The sequence below is a fragment of the Labeo rohita genome, chromosome 5 (assembly GCF_022985175.1).
Source record: "Labeo rohita strain BAU-BD-2019 chromosome 5, IGBB_LRoh.1.0, whole genome shotgun sequence".
Lineage (NCBI taxonomy): Eukaryota > Metazoa > Chordata > Actinopteri > Cypriniformes > Cyprinidae > Labeo > Labeo rohita.
The window spans coordinates 33,188,991-33,210,227 of NC_066873.1; the positions used below are offsets into that span (position 1 = coordinate 33,188,991).

The following is a 21,237-nucleotide window of genomic DNA, read 5'->3' on the forward strand; positions in this document are numbered from 1 at the left end:
TACTATGTGCTTACATTTAAATTAATTATTTGGTGCAATTTTTTACATTGTACTTACATTTTTAAAAATAATTTGCAATTAATTTCACATTTGTAAATACACTGTTGACCTATCCCTTACACCTTAACCTTACCCTTAAACCTATCCATACCACCAAACCTGTCCCTAACTTTACCCGTATCCCCCCTCAATAGCAGCAGTGTTTTTGCAATACAATTATGAACACAATAAGTACGTTTTACTTATTTTTTTTTTTTTTATCTAAGTACATAGTAGTTAAGGCCACCTAATATAAAGTGGGACCACTATTTCTACCTGATCTAAAATTACACTGTAAGAAATGATTTTGTAAATAAAACATAATTATTAAGTATGTTTTACAAGAAAAACACTTTCAGTCTTTCTACTTCAGAATTTCATGTTTAATTCATTGTGTTACTTGCTGTTTCCTTTTAATTATTTGTGAAATATACTAGCAAATTCTGAGTGAAAATTATTTCTTCTTAATTATTTATCTTTATTTTCCCTGATTACTTCTGGCTGGTGTAGTCTAATGTAGTCAGGTTGGTTTAAATATATTTAAAGGTGACATATAATGAAAATCTGACTTTTTTCCAAGTTTAAGTGCTATTATCAGCTCCCTAGTGTACAGTCGTGGTCAAAAATGTACATACACCTTGCAGAATCTGCAAAATGTTAATTATTTTACCAAAATAAGAGAGATTTTACATAAAAGACATTTACATATAGTCCACAAGAGAAAATAATAGTTGAATTTATGACCCTGTTCAAAAGTTTGCATACACTTGATTTTTAATACTGTGTTGTTACCTGAATGATCCACAGCTATGAATTTTTTTGTTTGTTTGTTTGTTTTTTGTTTAGTGAAAGTTGTTCAGGAGTCCCTTGTTTGACCTGAACAGTTAAAGTACCCGCTGCTCTTAAAATGTTTCTTTAGGTCCCACAAATTCTTTGGTTTTCTCAGCATTTTCATGTATTTGAACTATGATTTTGAGATCCATCTTTTTATACTGAGGACAACTGAGGGACTCATATACAACTATTACAGAAGGTTCAAATGTTCACTGATGCTCCAGAAGGACAAAAAATGATGCATTAAGAGAAAACTTTTGGAATTTAAAGATCAGGGTAAAATGAACTTACTTTGTCTTCAAGGAAACATGCAAGTATCTTCTGTTTTTTCTGAAGGGCAGTACTAAATGAAAAAATATATTTAGGCAAAATAAGAAAAATGCTCACATCTTTATTCTGTTCAAAAGTTTTCACCGCCGGTTCTTATTGCATCGTTTTTCCTTCTGGAGCATCAGTGAGTGTTTGAACCTTCTGTAATAGCTGCATATGAGTCCCTCAGCTGTCCTCAGTGTAAAAAGATGGATCTCAAAATCATAGTCCCTCAGCTGTCCTCAGTGTGGAAAGATCATATGTAAAGACTATATGTAAACGTCTTTTATGTGAAATATCTTATTCACATCAGTACAAAATAAAAAATAACATGCATTTTGTATGATCCCTCTTATTTTGGTAAAACAATTAACATTTTGCAGATTCTGCAAGGTGTATGTAAACTTTTGACCTCAACTGTATCCACCAACAAAAAGAACAACCCAGTAACTCTGTTTTGATAAGCCTTTCCCTGCAAGCATGTGAAAAAATGAGCCACTCACATTTCGCTCCTCCATGATGTAGGAAGGGGATCTTATTATAATATTACTGCCCCTTAATCTGCACGTTTCCACCCACAACACCGTCATTTTGTTTTTCTCAAGTACAATGTTACAATGTACCAGTTCTAATGCCATGACAAAAGTTCGAGCAAAGCATGCTAACTGTTCTGTCCTTAGCTGCACAAACAAGCACAGAACACTATTTAGAGTCCCAGTCTCAGAGGACACAAGAGAGCAGTGGATTTATTGATTTATTTACTGTATATTAAGCTGACACACAGATCTAATATAAACATGCATTTTTTTCCAGCTGTTTACCTTCACAGACATAACCGACTGTTTTTGTAACTTGTGTTTTTAACATAAACTTGTGTGTATTTGACAGTTTAAGCGCAATAAGACACGAAAGAGAACTTAGTTTAGTACTCACTACTGCTTTGAATGTGTGCGCTCAGAAAACCATACAACAGAAGTTTAAACTGATACGGCTTTAAAATGCATGATTTCAGCACAATAGACATGATAATCAAAACCAAACAGATGTTTTTTTTTGGCAGAGTATCTGAGCTACGAGCTGTAAAGGCACAGCACTATTCTGGAAAAGGGGGCGGGAGCAGCAGCTCATTTGCATTTAAAGAGACACGCACAAAAACAGCGTGTTTCTCCTTTCTCTCAAAACAGTCATTTTCAAAATTATATAATACATGATCTGTGGGGTATTTTGAACTGAAACTTAACAGACAAATTCTGGGGACACCTGAGACTTTTATTGCATATTGTTAAAAAAAGTGGCATAATAGGTCTTGTTTAAATAATATTTAAAATACAAATATGTAATATATACTAATGGTGTGAGTTTGAGGTAGGACTATCTGTTCATCCAACCAATAGTAAACAGGGGGAGTGTTCAAAAAACCATTTGCAAAATTTCATTATTTTTGCAATTCCATTTGGTGATGCAAGTGGTGCTTAAATCACACACTTCTCCTTTAGCTGTTGAGAAATCCTCTGTGTGAAATGTGCGCATGTTTGTGTGCGCCTTTCCAGTATGGACGTGTGTATGTGTGTGTAGGACTGTAGGAAATGGAGGCCTTTATCATTCCCTGTGCAGGCTTACCTCCCCGTCTCTAAGCAACGGTTGCCAAGCAGCCCGTATAGCTGGAGCAGAACGAGAGAATGAAGAGAATGAGCACGAGAGAGAGTCTGTTTAGCTGAAGGACATCCTACACACACACACATATATATACACACACGCATGTCGGGAACCTAACACACAGGTTATCTGTGTGTATTTGAGACCACAGAGCTGGTTATGAAGGACACTGAGTGTGTGTGTATCTGCAAGTTCAGAATGTTCCATCTGAAGAGTCTCTCAGCCAACATCATCCTCTGAGAGAATGTGTGTGTGTGTGAGAGAGAGAGAGAAATGCAGGTGTGTGTCTCATTCTGAGGGACGTGTCTGTAATCGCTAAGTGGTTTATCGTCTTTTTTTTAGGATAAAGCACAAACTGTTATAGGAATTAGCCACTTGACATGGGTTTACATGGGTTTATGCATCACGTTTGGTGTGTGAGTGTTGTGTATTAATCATCTTTATGACAGCTCTCTGTATGGAGAGGAGCCCCATTACACTGGGCCACGTTTTAAGTTTATTACATGACATAAATTAATTGATCACATGGTTGTGTTGCACTTTTCTCTCTCTCTTAGGGTTGGATGACTGTTTGCTGCAGTATATGAGGACATTTGAGAGAGAACAGATAACCGGAGAGCAACTGCTTCACATCACCCATCAGGAGCTGGAAGAGCTTGGCGTGACCCGCATCGGACACCAGGAGCTGATTCTGGAGGCTGTGGATTTACTCTGCGCACTGGTGCGTGTGTGTGTGTGTGTATGAGTGTAAAAGAGACCGGCTGTGATAATGATGTGTTTGTTTTGTATTAATGACACAACAGACATTTTAATCAAACTCCGCTTAACACTGAATGATTAGCACCCAGCGGGAATCTCCCAACCAGTACACAAAAAGAGGAGGGGGTGTGTGGAGGGAAGGAAAGATGCGATTTGGATTTGATTGGCTGTTGGAAGAAATCATGCATCATTGAGAGAGAGAGAGAGAGAGAAGGAGGAGTTAAATCGAACTAGTTCACATCCTCACAGCTGTTCACGCAAATTCATCTCAGAAGCAGAATGCAGGTTTATTTGTAAAGAGACGTTTCAGGTTAAACAATAACAAATGGACAGTAATAAAAACGAATGTAAATGGGGTCCGAAACAATTTGAGATATGATTGTGATCACAGATGAGAGCTATGTTTTTATTTGCATTTTGATATATCGCATTAGAAATGGGTAATAGAAATACCAAACTTCAGGAAAAATTTTCTTTTCACATCCTTGATTTTTTGACTATTATCTACTTTCCCAGAAAAAATTCCTCCATGCGCAGTGGGACATCATAACCTGACTAACCAGCAGACTGATCTTGTTGCACAGCATCTGAAATGTTGTAATGGTCATTCTTAAATGCTCCAGCAAAGTCTGTCATCAAAGTATTTCTATTATCTACTAGTATTATATGAAAATAATTTATTATATTTATTATATTTAGTGGCTTCTCCTACTTTTCTTAGTAATATTTTTTGCCCGTTTATCAGGAAGTGAGGATTTTGTTCTCTTTGACTCGTTGGATTGAAATGGTGCTTATTTGCAAATGTTTTAAGCGATATTCCAGTTTTTTCCAAGATAAATTCGCTACTTTTTTTTTTTATTTGTCCAGTGTGCAGCAACACTGAAAACAGCAGTGCTTGTTTACATTAGTGTTTTTTTTTTTTTTTGACTGTTTTAAATTAGTTTATTTTAAGTATAAATTTTCAAGTTTTTGTAATTTTGTTATTGTATTTTGTTATTATCATTATTTTTTAATTTCAGCTCATTTTAAATTTAGATTTGTATTTCAGTTTTTAATCTTAGGAATTTTAGTCCTGCTTCAGTTTAAACAACTTGAACATTTTTAAAGTTTTTTTTTTTTTTTTTTTTTTTTTTTTTTTTTTTTGCTGTTTTTTATTAACAAAAACTTTTCATTCAATTTTTCATAGTTGTAGTTAACAATAACAGCACCGATGACATTGAAATGCATGTTTTTACAAGCTTCAATTAAAATTCTAACAACAATTATAAATAATTTTTTAACAAATTTAAAATTGTATCTTATACATTAGAGTCACCAGGTAGTCAGCCACTTGCCAAAATATGTAGTTTGGCTTTAAAGGGATAGTTCACACAAAAAATAAAAATTCTGTAATTAATTTTATAGACCTTTTTCCTGAGTAAAAGATAAGCCCGCCATTACGAATTCTAACTTCCGATTGGATGCTCTTCTGTTCCGGTCTCAAATAGGAACCCATTCGTAGCGCCCATCTGTTTTTAATGTACAGGGGTTGGACAATGAAACTGAAACACTGGCCAATATAGTGTTGGAGGTTTCATGGCTATATTTATGCAGCCTGGTGGCCAGTCTTTACTGATCGCACATTCCACCAATAAGAGCAGAGTGTGAAGGTTGACTATGTGCACCCAATAGCTCAAACATTGTACCCTGAAGGTGGTGCCGTGTATTAGGATGATAATGCACCAATACACACAGCAAGACTGGTGACAAGAGTGATTTGATGAACATGAAAGTAAAGTTAAACATCTCCCATGGCCTGCACAGTCACCAGATCTGAATATTATTGAGCCACTTCGGGGTGTTTTGGAGGAGCGAGTCAGGAAATGTTTTCATACACCAACATCACATAGTGACCTGGCCACTGTTCTGCGAAAGGAATGGCTCAAAATCCTTCTGGCTACTGTGCAGGACTTGTATTTGTCATTCCCAAGATGAAATAATGCTGTATTGGCTGCAAAAGGAGGCCAAACGGCATACTAATTGTGGTCTAAACCCAGGTGTTTCAGTTTCACTGTCCAACCCCTGTAGATAACGCCGGCAGCTTTGTGTCATATACACTAAACTTTGAGGAGTGAGGCACTGACAAATGACATCATTGCGACACTGCAAAGTGATGGCACTATATAGCCATGTTCTTTTTAAAAACATTTTAATAGGTTTAATATTAGATAATCAACTCGGAATATACACTAATTTGACTAGAAACACTGGACACCGGAAATGCAAAGCATTCTTCAGGTTAAAAGTCAGGCTGTCTTCCATGTTCAAGAAAAACATTTATAAAACGGATAGTTCCGGTCCTTGATTCTGATTGGTTGAGCTGTGTTCGAAGCTGTTGTAAATTACTCTACAAAAATACACCTTTGTTTACATCTGTGTGTTGCTTGGCAACTACTTTGTTGCAACCACAACCGTTTCTGAGGAACTACACTGTTTGGCGGCAGAATATTGTTTTTATTAATAACATTACACTTTATTTGTTTAGTTTTATTTTGTGAATCCTACTACATATATGAAATAACCGCTTTATATAAGCAAAAACAGTGAATTTATAACAGCTAAGGGGGTTTTAAGTAATAATAAAATTATAATTGTATTAATTAAAAATTATAAATAAAATGTATACAATTTTAGTTGTTATAAATTCACTGTAACCACTGCTTCACAGGGCTTATTGCTTTAACTCACCCTCATGTCGTTCCAAACTCGTAATACCTTTAGTTTGATGAAATCCAAGAGCTTTCTGAACCTGCGTAGACAGCAATGCAACTAACACGTTCAAGGCCCAGAAAGGTAGTAAGGACATTGTTAAAATAGTGCATGTGACATCAGTGGTTTAATCTTAATTGTATGAAGCTACGAGAATACTTTTTGTGCGGAAAGAAAAAACAAAACAACTTCATTCAACAATTTCTTCTCTTTACTGTCAGTCTTCGACGTGCGTTCACAACAGTACCACAAATGCATTTTGTAGAACCCAGATGTGCTGTGCCTTGTTTACAAGAAGAGGAATGCACACACATGCGCTGTGTTACTGTAGTGAATGTGCGTAAAGACTGACATGGAAGAGAAAAAATTGTTAAATATAGTCGTTATTTTATTCTTTGCACACAGAAAGTATTCTCTTAGATTAAAATGATCCCTGCTGAAAAAAACAGCTAAAACCAGCCTAAGCTGGTTGGCTGGTTTTAGCTTGTCATCCAGGCTGGTCTTAGCTGGTCATAGCTGGTCAGCAAGCTGGTTTTAGAGGGGTTTTGGCCACTTCCAGGCTGGTCTTAGCTGGTCAGGCTGGAAGACCAGCTAAAACCAGCTACTTCCAGCTTAAACCAGCCTAGGCTGCTTTTTGCTGTTTTCAGCAGGGATGGTTGAACCATTGATGTCACATGGACTATTTTGACTATGTCCTTACTACCTTTCTGAGCTTTGAATGTGTCAGTTGCATTGCTGTCTATGCAGGGTCAAAAAAACTCTCAAATTTAATCAAAATTATCTTAATTTGTGTTCCAAAGATGAACAAAGGTCTTGCGGGTTTCAAACAACATTAGGATGAGTAATTAATAACACAATTTTAATTTTTGGGTGAACTATACCTTTAAAAGAAAATAACATTTTGGAAAAAGTGATACCTCATAAGACAGAAATATTTCAGCATGCTTGATATTAACATGCAGTGACAGACCATGTGAGGCACATCCAAAGTTCATTAAATGCAGGTAACTAAAAGTTCAGCTTGAAACGTCTACTTAAATTTTCAGCAGTCTACACAATACAAAAATAAAAAATACATTACACATAATCTCGCTGGAGTATGTTATTGGGTTTGGTGAGGTGAACAGAATTAACAAACAAAAACATATAGAAGTAAAAATAAAGCAACACACGACGGCTGCTATCTGAAGCACCATCCCAAAGCCTTTTTCTCCTTATAAATGTTGCATTGACCCTTTCTTAAAACAAGAGTCACCTGTCACCAGATCAGTCCTAAATCCTCACAGGATTCTGTTGACCTTCCAGGGTTTGTTCTTTTACAGTCTTTTTCTTTGCTTTGGGTCTCTGCTATTTTTTCTGATATGCATAGCTTCCTGAATTCGCATTTAGATTCTAACAATGCTTTTAAGAAAGTGCCATGAACAACATCAAAGATCTTACTGTTGAACCTATTTATATAAGGATCTATTTATAATATCGGTTGGAACATTGAATGGGTGTCTGCATATTAATATGCATTGTGGCTCTAATTTATGCAACGATTATGCCGCTAGATAAGAGATCAACAGTCACGACTGTAGAAAATGACACGTCAGCACTGCAGGTGCAAACAAACACCACATAAAGGAAAAGAAAATAAATCGGAAAACCCCTCCTATCTATAAATGAGATGTTGGATCCATCTGATTAATACTATAAACAAACCCAGAAGAAATGTGTGAAAATCTTTTGTTTGTTACTAAAAGCTTCAAACAGGCAATTGTGAATCAGAATGGTCCGGTGATTGAACTATTCAGCCGATCGATTTGCAGAAATGATGGGTTTTGCAGTTTCACAGTCTCTAAGCAGCAGTTCTGAGAAAATGACATTTATTCTGAGTAATGCCTTTGCCAGATATGAATGGAGACTTGATTGTGTGCTTTATTTCATTTCACAGTGTAGACAGTGTTTTATTTCTGAGTAACTTTGTTAGTGATGACCCTCTAAACATGCTGTGAGAATGAAGCTTGATAGGTTTTTCTTCTGCGTACACTTACACAGTGTTGCTTTTATGTCTCAGAATGATAAAATCAGCTAGAAGATTGACTGCTATGCTTCGCTTTATTCACTTGGACCTTCTTAGGCAAAACTGATATTGGACTTTGTAGTGAAAAGAACATTTTAAAATAATAAATCTAATCATGCTTTGTAAGACATACACAGACAGACATGAACTTGGGGTCTTTAAGGTTTTTTTTTTTAATGTTATGTAAGACGTTTTTAATGCATTCATTTGATTAAATACAGTAAAGAACTGTAATATTGTGAAACATTATTATAATTTCAAATAACTTTTCTATTTTAATATATTTTGACTCCAGTCTTCAGTGTCACATGATCCTTCAGAAATCATTCTAATATGCTGATTTGGTGCTCTAGAAACATTTCTTATTATTATCACAGTTAAAAACAGCTGCGCTTCTTTATTTTTTAGATTAGATTTTTTAGACTTTTTCCTTTGATAAATAGTAAGTTCAAAAGAAGAGAATTTATTTTAAATATAAATCTTTTGTAACAATGTCTTTGCTGTCACTTTTGTTTAATGCAGTGCATGCTTGTTGAAAAAAATTCTTGAAAAATTAAATTTCTTTAGACCTCAAACTTTTGAATGGTAGTGTAAATACGTCAACATTTTTTTCTCCTGTTTCAGAACTATGGTCTCGAGACAGAGAATTTGCGGACTTTGTCGCACAAACTCAATGCATCCGCTAAGAATCTGCAGAACTTCATTACGGGCCGCCGCCGCGGGGGCCATTATGACGGACGGGTGTCGCGACGCCTTCCGAACGACTTCCTGACTTCAGTCGTTGACCTCATCGGAGCAGCTAAAAATCTACTAGCCTGGCTGGACAGGTACTCAAATGGTTCTAAACGGGGAATGAACTCACCTGGGCTGAACGGAACAAACCTGAAAGTCATAGAAATGAATGGGACTGAAATCACACTTGATTGGACTGAATCAAAAGTGAATCAAATAAGCTGTCCAAAATAATGGACGAAAAGTGAATTACATGTTTTGCGTGTATAGTGGAAACTCTCCAGGAAGTCCAGCCCAGGTCGTGTCATGTTTAAAATGTGAAAAATGTAGCTTTTGTTGATTATATAGAATAGTGCTAGTTGTTTGTCCATTGTAATGCCCTCATCTCCTTGTGGATGTGTTTTGCTTTGTTTGCAGGTCTCCATTTGTCAGTGTTTCTGAGTACTCAGTGCTGAAGAACAACATTGTTCAGCTCTGTCTAGAGCTAACCACCATAGTACAGCAGGTGTGTGTGTGTGTGTGTGTGTTTGTGTGTGAGAGAGAGAGTGTTTTGGTATTCAACACACACAAACAGCACAGTCCTTTATTATTATTTTAATGTACGTTTTTCTCTTTTCCTTTCAGGATTGCACAGTGTATGAAACTGAGAATAAGATTCTACATGTGGTGAGTGTTTCTCAAGCCACACGCTTTCCTTTCATGCACACAAACTTGCATACCTATACCCCTTTTAAAGGGTAAAGTTCATCCAAAATGGAAAATTCTGTCATTAATTACTCACCCTCATGTCCCAAACCCGTAAGACCTTCGTTCATCTTCAAACACAAATTAGGATATTTTTGGTGAAATCCAAAGGCTTTCTGACGCAACATATACTGCACGTTCAAGGCCCAGAAAGGTAGTAAGGACATTGTTGAAATGTCCATGTGACATCAGATCGTGATATTCTCCTGAACATGCAACCCAGAAGATAAGAAATTGTTGAATAGAGTCCTTATTTTTGTTTTCTTTGTGCACGAAAAATATTCTGGATAGTCCATCACATGGACTATTTTATTGATGTCCTTCATGCATTTCTGGGCCATTTCAGCTGCATTTCTGTCTATGCAGGGTCAGAAAGTGCTCAGATTTCATCAAAATTATCTTAATTTGTGTTTCGAAGATGAATGAAGTTATTACCAGTTTGGAATGTCATGACGGTGAGTAATTAATGACAATTTATAATAGTTGTGACGTCTTTCACAAGTATAGTGAACAAGCACATGCTCACACTTTTCTAACTCACGCATAGCCTTTTAAAGTATTTTTCAAGTTAAACGTGATTGTGGAGTCACGTGTATCTAGCCTGCTCTGAAGCAAAAGTCTGTTATGTATAAGTGTGCGCATGTGTGTGTGTTTAGCCTAAGGTTGGATGTCTTGAATAATGCAGATTGTGAATTTTTCTCCCTTCAGGATCACTGCCTGTAGAACAGACAGCGAGGGAGGGAAGGATAGATGGATGGAGACAAATAGAGAGAAAAAGATGAAAGAAAGAATATAGCATGAATAAATCTATATATAGCATATGACTTATTAACGGCGATTCATTATACATTATGGGTATATTTCATGATGCTGAACGCCTTTCATGTGAATGGTTCGGTCTGTTGCAGGGTTGCCAGTGTTTACTGTTCCCTCGCAGTTCAACAGCTATAATAAGACTGAGAGATTTACTATGGAACTGCAAACATGGACTGACATCACTGTCTCTCTCTTATTGTCTTTCTGTCTTTATCTCTCTTTGCAGTGTAAGACTCTATCAGGTATCTGTGAGCACATTATTTCATTGTCATCCGATTCGTTGGTGTCACAGTCTGCCCACCTAGAGGTTGTCCATCTGACAAACGTTATGCCTAGCGAGGGCCTGGTGAGTAAAAAAAACAGTAATATCGGTTTCATAATCAATGCATGCAGATTGATTAGAATGAGTAATATGCAGAGACAACTATAAGACAACTATTTGTAGACATATGCTGCCTTAAAGTGCACATGAAGCTCGTACCTTAAAGAAAAAAAATTAAATTCTGTTATTAATTACTCACTCTCATGTTGTTACAAACCTGTAAGACCTTCATTCATGTTCGGAACACACATTAAGATATTTTTAATGAAATCCGAGAGCTTTCTGACCCTGCATAGACACCAACGCAACTGACATGTTCAAGGCCCAGAAAAGTAGTAAGGACATTGATAAAAAAGGTCAAGGGGCTTCAGTGGTTCAACTGTAATGTTAGGAAACTATGACAAAACTTTTTGTGCACAACAAAACAAAAATATCAAATTTATTCAACAATTTCTTCCGTGTCAGTTGACGTGCATTCACAATAATACCATGATGCATGTGTGTGGTGCTGTTGACGCAGGAGCCGCAGTCTGAAATAGAACCCGGATGCACTACGCCTTGTTTTGAAGTGGAGAAATGCACATGCATGAATCAAAGACTGACACAAAAGAGTAGAATTTGTTGAATGAAGGTGTTATTTTTATATTCTTTGCACACAAAAAGTATTCTCGTAGCTTCATAACATTATGGTTGAATCACTGACGTCACATGGACTATTTTATCAGTGTCCTTACTACCTTTTTGGGCCTTGAACATGGTAGTTGGGTTGCTGTCTATGAAAAGAGTTAGAAAGCTCTTGGATTTCATCAAAAATATCATAATTTGTGTTACAAGTTTGGAACAACATGAGGGTGAGTAACAGAATTTACATTTGTAGGTCAACTATCCCTTTCAGTTGGAAACATAACATGAAAGTAGCCTAAATTCTCAAGTACCCAAATAGCTACATCAGAATTCAAAATGATGAACATATATGGTGCATAAATATATTTGGTATTTAACAACCATTTTTAGTTTTCAAAAAGCCAACACCGAAAGTTTACATTTGTTGTCCATAAGCCGTTCTGCCTTTAAAACTATTAAAATCCAGTATGTGAAATAAAAAAAATGTACAAAATCTTTCTTTTCCATTCACTGCAGGCTTGCTTTCCACTCACGCATCTCTATATATAGATTATAGATACATTATCTATTATAGATTAGTGTTTCCACCATATTTTACATCGACCCAACTCGTGCATCATCTAAAATTCATAAATACAACTTGGTCATTCGTGTGCTCAGAACTTTAATTATGATATTTTTGAATACACTTCAAAGATACATTAACAACACTGACTCAACCATTGGTTTGAGTTGACCAGTGGCAGACAGGGAAACCTGTTTGAACACAATCATTTTGCAGTTCCATTTAGCGACAGAAATGACACACTTAAAGGATTTCTCAACTTCCAAAATAAAAACGTCCTAATAATTTACTCACGCCCATGTCATCCAAGATGTTCATGTCTTTCTTTCTTCAGCTGCAAAGAAATTAAGTTTTTTGAGGAATACATTGCAGGAGTTTTCTCCATATAGTGGACTTCAATGGTGCTCAACAGATTAAAGGTTAAAAATGTATCTTTAAAGGGCTCTACACCATCCCAGCTGACGAATAAGGGTCTTATCTAGCAAAACGATCAGATATTTTCTGAAAAAAATTTCAATTTATACACTTTTTAACCTCAAATGCACTTGTACTCTGTGCACTCCGGATCAATACAGTTAGGGTATGTTGAAAAACTCCCATCTCATGTTCTCCTCCAACTTTAAAATGGTCCTACATCCCTGCAGATATACCGACCCAGTGTTTACAAAGTGAATGTGCAAAGAAGATCAAACACCCTTTACAAAAAAAGGTAAAACAGTAATGTAGGATGATTTTGAAGTTAGAGAAGAAAATGAGATGGGTTTTTCGACATACTGACAACTGTCTTGTTTTCGACAACTGTCTTGAACCGGAGTGCACAGAGTACCCATGCACATCGCAGAGCTAGACAAGACGAGCATTTGTAGTTAAAAAGTGTATAAATATTATTTTTTAAAGAAAATTACCAATTGTATCATTAGATAAAACCCTTATTCCTCGACTGGGATCATTTAAAGCCCTTTGAAGCTGCATTGAAACTGCATTTTTTACCTTCAATCCATTGAGCACCACTGAAGTCCACTATATGGACAAAAATCCTAGAATGTTTTCTAGAAAGAACGACATGGAAGACATGGATATCTTGGATGACATGGGGGTGAGTAAATTATCTGGAAATTTTTATTCTCAAAGTGGAGTAATCCTGAACCTTTTGAAAAACCTGTCTAAATCTAGCTGTGATGTACTATATCATTGATTAATTTGATGATTGACAAACATCTCTTTCCGCTTTTTAGGGCATGTACATCAAGTCCACATATGATGGTCTTCACGTGATCACTGGAACCACAGAGAATGTGAGTTCAGAGCTGGATTTATTCTTTACCCGTCTTATATTGAGGTTCCTAATAAATGTTTATGTAGGAGCTTGTTCTTCCCACAACTTTTGTAAATCCCTGCCTGGGAATGCCAAGATGCTCATTTGGCATGGCATTAGATTGTAACTGTGTACTGTCTTCAGGTATGTTCTACACATTTAGGGTTCAGGCAGGACATGAGATATTACAATGAATCAAAAGATTTGGTGCTGTCATTGGTAAATGCATAAAAAATCCTGTCTACCTGAAAGATAGCACTGAAACAAGCTTCTTAAAGGGGGTCATCGGATGCTAAGTTCACTTTTACATGTTGTTTGAACATTAATGTGTGTTGGCAGTGTATGTACAAATCTACCCTATAATGATAAAAATCCATGCAGTGGTTTTTAATTAATCTGTAAAAATAATATTCCCTTTTTCAAATCGAGCCATTCTCAGATGCCTGTCGTTATGGCGTCACACCCACAGAGGCCGCTCCCACGACAGTTGATTGACGTGAGCGTTTTACCTTAGATCAGCTGTAACAGTCCGCCCTCTTTATTTCTATTCTGGAGCAGGGATGTAAGTTAGACAAGAATATCACCGATTGAGCGATTGAGGTGTTGTTGCTGGATGTAATAATGAACATAGTGGTCGTCATTTACTCCCAACATCTGAGCCGCTGAAGATGCAGTAGATTACGTTTGTTTGTGAAGGGAATGCACCTCCCGATCTACATATATCCGTCTATGTTCGCGCAAATCATTCATGATCCAGCTACACTTACAGCAGAAGTGAGTATAAGAGTTTTTTTATGAATCTTTGTGATCTTTGTGATCCCCTTTCCTAATCAAGTTTAACGGCTAAACGCGGCTAAAGTAAACAGGCTCGTCTCTCCACAGAGAGAAGAGAGGGGTGGGGCGAGCAGAGCTTATTTGCATTTAAAGCAGCCTTGACCAGAATGAGATGATTTTTGCAGAGCTGATTTTGGCAAGGTAAAAAGGTGTTGTTTTACACAACCATTGAGAATTTTTAACCAAAGTATATTATAGACTTTTCATTAAGACCCTAAAGAATCATATCAACTTGTGGAAAATGGGAATCCGATGAGCCCTTTAAGAAATCACACCTGAGTCTGTGACAACCCTAGGCTTAAGTTTAAAAGTTTCACAGACAAGGCTTAGGTTAAGCCAGGTTTAGGCCATAGTTCAATTAGGACATTTAAGTAGCTTTTATAAAAATGCCTTAGATAAAAACACTACTGGTGTGCATCTTGATACATATCAATGAAACTGACATTTTAAGATCAGTTAGTATGCATTCCTTTCAGTTAAAGAAACTAGGCTTAAGCTTTGTCTGTGAAACCAGGGGTTAGTCTTTCATCTAATATTTGTAATTTATTTAATTTTAGTTTTATTTCAGTTACTGAAAATGATGTTAATAGTGTCAGTTTACAGTAACTGCACTAGTTTCCCTACTAAGTTTTTATGCTTTATGTCAGTGTGTGACACATCACATCATATAGAGAAATGCTGTTATGAATAAATACACTATTTTTATCCTGGCTTCTCCATGTAAAGCACCATCTGAGGTCTTCTGCACCTAGATTAAATCTTCTATAAGTGTTGATGTCAGTTTTGAGATCATCATTTGTGATTGTGTGTGATAGGGCTTCTTATCCGTAGGAAAACCAGCTCTGGTTTCCTTCAGATTGTCAGTGCCCATTTCAGGCAGTGCTGCTCTATAAAGCACATGCTGTGCTGCAGCTCTTCTGTGGGGACAGCAGAACCAGGTCATCCGCATAGAGCAGGCACTTGATTTCAGAGCTGGCTAGAGTGAGGCTTGGAATGGTGGATTGTTCCAGTGCTGTTGTTAAATCATTTATGCACGTGTTCAATTAGATTGGACTCAAGCTACATGCCTTTTTTAGTTGCTGAAAGAACAGAATTCATTGATTTCGAACTCTTAATGCAGTGTTAGTTAATGGATGATCTTGCTCATCAAGAACAACATATCAAAATCTTTTGAATAATATTCTGGACTGGTATGGCATGATTTGGTGGTTAAATATTTGGAAAAATTGTTCAAACCCCAAACGGGTTTAAAATGTCAACTGTTGTACCCTTGAGAAAGACATTTTATCTAAGGTTGCTCCAGGCAGACTCTTGCTGCAAGAATTGTACTCTAAGTCGCTAATGTAAAGAAGCATCATCTAAACGACTGCTTATTATGTTTGAACAGATTTTGAAAATATTTTTTAAAATAAGCATTTAGATATTTATGCCTGAGTGTACAGACAGAAAAAATAAGCAGAGCTGTGTTTCCCAAAAGCATTGTGAGCCTAAGTAGATTGTAGAAATCACTGGCACCACTGCTCTCTATGATCGACTTAGGCTTACAATGCTTCTGGGAAACGCAGCTCAGATGAGTGAGATTCTGATGAGAAGACCTTCAAACGTTCTTCATAGGGAAGGTCAACATTCAGGCATGTATGATACTATAATACAACACAGAAAAATGACTGGTGTCAGATTTATCGCTATAATGAGCAGGGTTTATTAATCTTTCTATCTCTCTCCTGCAGTCTCCTGCAGATCAGTGTAAGAAGATCCACGCTGGTGATGAGGTCATTCAGGTCAATCACCAAACAGTGGTGTGTATGATTGCATGGGTCAGATTGACATCTGTTTTGAGCTTGCATCCTAGAAAATGCGCAGTAATGTTTGTACAGGTATGATTGATTATCAGTTGATGCTCAAGGGTTTTCAGGTAGATCTCATGAAGGCTGTCAAGATCATGTCTGAAAATGTATAATTCCATTACAAGAAATTATATTTTTCATAAAGAAAATTAGGAAAATGAGACATACTTTAGGGCCATAAATATTTTTTTAGGGCCATAAAACATTGTTTTTTTTACAATATGAATGTCAGTTTCCTCCACTGAAAAAAAAAAAAAAAAAAAGCTAATTGCAACTTTTTATCTCACAATTGTGGCTTTTTTCTTGCAATTGTGAGATTATATCTAACAATTCTGACTCAGAATTGCATGACATAAACTCACAATTGCGAGTTATAAGGTCAGAACAGAGGTATATAAACTAGTACTTGTGAGAAAGCAATTATATCTTGCAATCCCAAGTTTATATCTCACAATTCTGACTTTTTTCTTGCAATTCCAGGTTAATATCTCACAATTTTGATTTTTTGTCTTGCAATTCCGAGTTTATATCTTGCAATTTGGACGTTTTTCTTGCAATTATGAGTTCATATTTCACAATTTTTACTTTTTCTCTTGCAATTCCGAGTTTATATCTTGCAATTCTGACCTCTTGTCTTGCAATCCTGAGTTTATATCTCGCAATTTGGATGTTTTTCTCACAATCACAAGTTTATATCTCGCAATTACGAGTTTAGATCTCGAAATTCTGACTGTTTTTCTCAGAATTGCATGACATAAACTCACAACTGCGAGTTATAAGGTCAGAATAGAGGGATGTAAACTAGTAATAGCGAGAAAGTCGGAATAGTGTCAGAAAAATGTGTAATTCTGACTTTTTTTCTCAGAACTGACAGATATTAACTTGCAATTGCGAGTTATAATGTCCATTTCTGAGGTGAAAAAAAACCCTGATATATTCTCTTTTTTCTCACAATTACAATTCTGACCTTTTGTCTTGCAATCTTGAGTTTATATCTCGCAATACTGACTTTTTTTCTCACAATTCCAAGTTTATATCTCGCAATTCTGCCTTTTTTTTTTTGCAATCCCAAATTTACATCTTGCAATTCAGACTTTTTTTTCTCGCAATCCCAAGTTTATATCTCACAATTCAGACTTTATGTCTCGCAATTCCAAGTTTATATCTCATAATTTTGACTTTTTCTCGCAATTACAAGTTTAAATCTCGCAATTCTGACTTTTTTCTTGCAATTTCGAGTTTATATCTCACAATTTTGACTTTTTGTTTGTTTCCACAACTTACTAATTAAACTTAGTAAAATGTGGCCATTTGTTCAACAAATTAGTACAATGTGAGCACAATTAATGAAAATGCGAGAACAAATTAATGAGCAAACAAATTCTTCTGTCGTTAAATCTGTCATGTGCAGGGCTTCAATCATTAATTTAAAACTAAAACTCAAAACTACGCACCATTTCTCTTTACTCTAAATTTAAATATTATATTATAAGCATTTTTACGTATGTGTGTGTAAAGTATATACTAAAGTATGCCTATTTATGCTCATTTTAAAAATTGCGTCCGGACAGGATAATTTTGATTGCTGCATTACAGCAATGAGAAAATGATTTTTGTTTTTAACTATTTGTAAATAAATGCAAAAAGATACTTTTTTCTTTTTTTTTGCAAAATATTACTTTTTCACACTATTAGTTTAACATGATTTATTTATATTTAGTATTTATTTTTAAATCATATCTATTTTTCAGGTGGGCTGGCAGTTGAAGAATTTGGTCAACTGTCTCCGTGAGGATCCGAGCGGAGTTATCCTCACGCTGAAGAAGAGGCCACAGAACACTCTAGGCTCCACCCCTGCACTGCTAAAGAACGCCCGCTGGAAACCACTTGCCCTGCAGGTGTGTGTGAGAGTGTGTGTGTGTGTGTTTCAGGATAGTTCAATGTGTTTGTTCAAGTGTATCCATTTAATATGTAGTGTGTGCGAGTGCGTGTGTATGAGTGCATCTCGGAGCACTGAATGAGTTCCGTACGGCTAGTTGCCATGGCAGCCAGAGTTCTGTGGTTGCTCTGGATACAAGTATCAGACAGATGCAGTTAAAGCTTGCACGTGTCCTCTCCTCACAGTCACGACACAGTAGAGCGGAGTGGACCTTCACTCATGAATGAATCCACATTGGTGATTTAAAGGACATAACGCTTATTGACATAAGTACAGATAAACGTGGTGAAACGGATTTTAAATCCTTTCTGAATGAATAAATAAACAACTGAAGAGTGGATATACACTTGTGAATTACTGAATGGAGACAGCACTATGGCAAATCAACAGCTGAATAATATGACTAAAGAATATAGGATATATTACTTGTTAACTAAACAAAGCTCACCGATAACTGCCAATGGTAAATCGATCAGCGTTTTTATGTACATGATTGTCCTGTCTCTTGTTCCTGGGTTGCTGTCTGCTTCTTGTTGCTATGCTTTTTCTCATTGCTAACTGACTGATGCAGCGCTCATGGTTGCTAAGGGCAACACTACCGTCGTTTTTGAAACACACTCTTGGTCCTCTATTAGTCAAAGGTCTTTAGACGTGTGTTTGACCGATCGCTGTCCTGCCCTCTAGTGAAACTGACAAGACTAACATACTGTACAACTACGACAAATATTTGAAAAATATTGTTACTTGAATACTGTCATAATCCATAATGACAAATTTTGGATGTTCAGTCTGGTATTTGTATTATGTAATAGCTCATTTTGCATGTTTTTGATTGACAGCCACTGTCCACCAGTCCGTGCAGCGGTTCTCCCACTCCACCCAGCACACTTGGGTCAGTGGGCCTCTCACCTGGAGTGGACACACCTGGGGGACATGATGTTTTTATTCTTTCCCCTGTCTATGGACACAGGTATTCATATATGAAATATAAGGTGTATGCAAAACTGCTTCTTTTAGCTTGATGGTGTAATTGTATTCCTTACTTTAATTTCTTTCTTTGGTTCTTGTTCTCACTTGTTTAGAGAGGAGGATCTGGATCGGGGTGGGTTTGGTGTGTTTGGCTCAGATTCTCCGGGGTATTATGTAGAACAGGAGGTACTGGGGGGTCAGTACTTCCCCCTCCTGGAAGAGGATTCCGGGAGAAATACTGGACTGCGACGCAGAGACCGGACCCCAACTCACAGTAAGAACATGCAGTTGGATATTACAAATATTGGGAATGCACTGAAATTTTGGCCACGGTAAATTATTGAGCGAAAATGGCATATCTGGTTTTTGGCCAAAAGAGAAAAACGGCCAAAAATATATATATATCACTCTCTACCGCCCAGGAGCAGGGTTGCCAGGTATATAATAAATATACTAAAATGTATTTAAAAGACATGTATTTCATGCTAAGTATACTACAAATGCATTTACATATAATAAAAATACCATGCTATTGTATTTTTAGTATACTAAACTGGTATGTTTAAAGTCTAATTATTTTTGTATTTTAATTGTGCGGAAGTAGTGCTGAAGTCCAACTAAAGATACACACTTAATTATATTTGATTTGTGTGAAGTGGAGCTATTGCAAGTATACTTTTGGTACACTTCAAATAGTTTGCATTTAAAGACTGATATTATTTATAGATCATACAATCCTCATCAGTACTGACATTAAAACATATTTTAGGCTTAATATTAAGAAATGTGCATTGTGCACAAGTAGTATTTCAAATAAAGTTTAATTACAATTTTTATATCAGTAAGTCTCAGGCGATATGTCAGTAAATATGTTAATAGAGTTGAACTATACTTAGTATAAAATAAAATAAATACAGCAAAAACAGTAAAAATTTATAAATATTTTTACTATTTAAAATAACTATTTTCTATTTGAATATTTTTTTAAATGTAATTTATTTCTGTGATTTCAAAGCTGAATTTTCAGCATTATTACTTCAGTCACATGATCCTTCAGAAATCATTCTAATATTCTGATTTGCTGCTCCAAAACCATTTATTATTATTATAACGTTGAAAACAGCTGAGTAGAATATTTAGGTTTCTTTGATGAATAGAAAGTTCAGAAGAACAGTATTTATCGGAAATAGAAATCTTTTGTAACATTATAAATGTCTTTAAAACCATTAAAAAACCCACTTTTGATCTTTTTTTTGATTGATCAAGCATCCTCGCTAAATAAAAGTATTCATTTTAAATTAAACATTTTATAGTAAACATATTTCACATTACTTTTGTATGATTTTTTCTGTATTTTGGATCAAATAAATGCAAGTTTGGTGAGCAGAAGAGAATTAAAAAAAAAAAAAATCTTTAAACAACATTAAAAATCTTACTGTTCAAAAACTTTTGACTGGTATTGTATGTACATGTAAACAGATGTTAATTTTAATTATGGTTAATTTAAACCATAATTTGTCTAAAAACTATATATATATATATATATATATATAAGACCTATTTTAAGACCACAAACTTATTTTTTTCTTTTTGCATTGTGACATTATTTTTTACATTAATAATTAATAAAATCAATGTAAAATGTGCCAGATTTAGCCAGGGTGGTTGTTTTCATTTGTAGTTCCACAGCTGGTAGATTTAAAAAAAAAAAATCTAATTTTTATATTTACATTTTTATACTTGTATTTTATATTATCGAATTTAATATTTTAATATTGTACTATATACTACACACATACACACACACACACACATATATATATAGCAAATAAATAGCTGAATCATGTGCACAGTGCAAGTGAAAAGTATTTGTTTGTACTGAATGAATTTATGCTTGTTTTAATTTTGATTGCTGTAGTGTATTACAGTTTAAATTTAAATGATTTGTCAGTAAATATTATTATCAGTTTTCTAAATTAGTTGTTACTGTCCTAATTGCTTCTGTACCTAACATAAGGTACTCTCAGTTCAGAACAACATACTGTTATGGTACATACTGTCTCTTTACACTACATACAGAATACTGCATTCTCTGCTTTAAATAATATATGAAACAGTGC

General features: G+C 35.6%; 1 protein-coding gene across 1 annotated transcript in view; it reads left to right on the forward strand.

Annotated features, from left to right (window-relative positions):
• si:ch211-26b3.4 (connector enhancer of kinase suppressor of ras 2) overlaps nucleotides 1-21,237 on the forward strand; it is a 51,188-nt gene that overhangs the window by 12,233 nt on the left and 17,718 nt on the right. Inside the window, 10 exon segments of the mRNA XM_051109328.1 lie at nucleotides 3,396-3,559; nucleotides 9,035-9,237; nucleotides 9,560-9,647; nucleotides 9,767-9,808; nucleotides 10,929-11,048; nucleotides 13,449-13,508; nucleotides 16,093-16,161; nucleotides 17,961-18,107; nucleotides 18,988-19,118; nucleotides 19,231-19,391. Of these exon segments, the coding sequence (XP_050965285.1) occupies nucleotides 3,396-3,559; nucleotides 9,035-9,237; nucleotides 9,560-9,647; nucleotides 9,767-9,808; nucleotides 10,929-11,048; nucleotides 13,449-13,508; nucleotides 16,093-16,161; nucleotides 17,961-18,107; nucleotides 18,988-19,118; nucleotides 19,231-19,391 (1,185 nt within the window).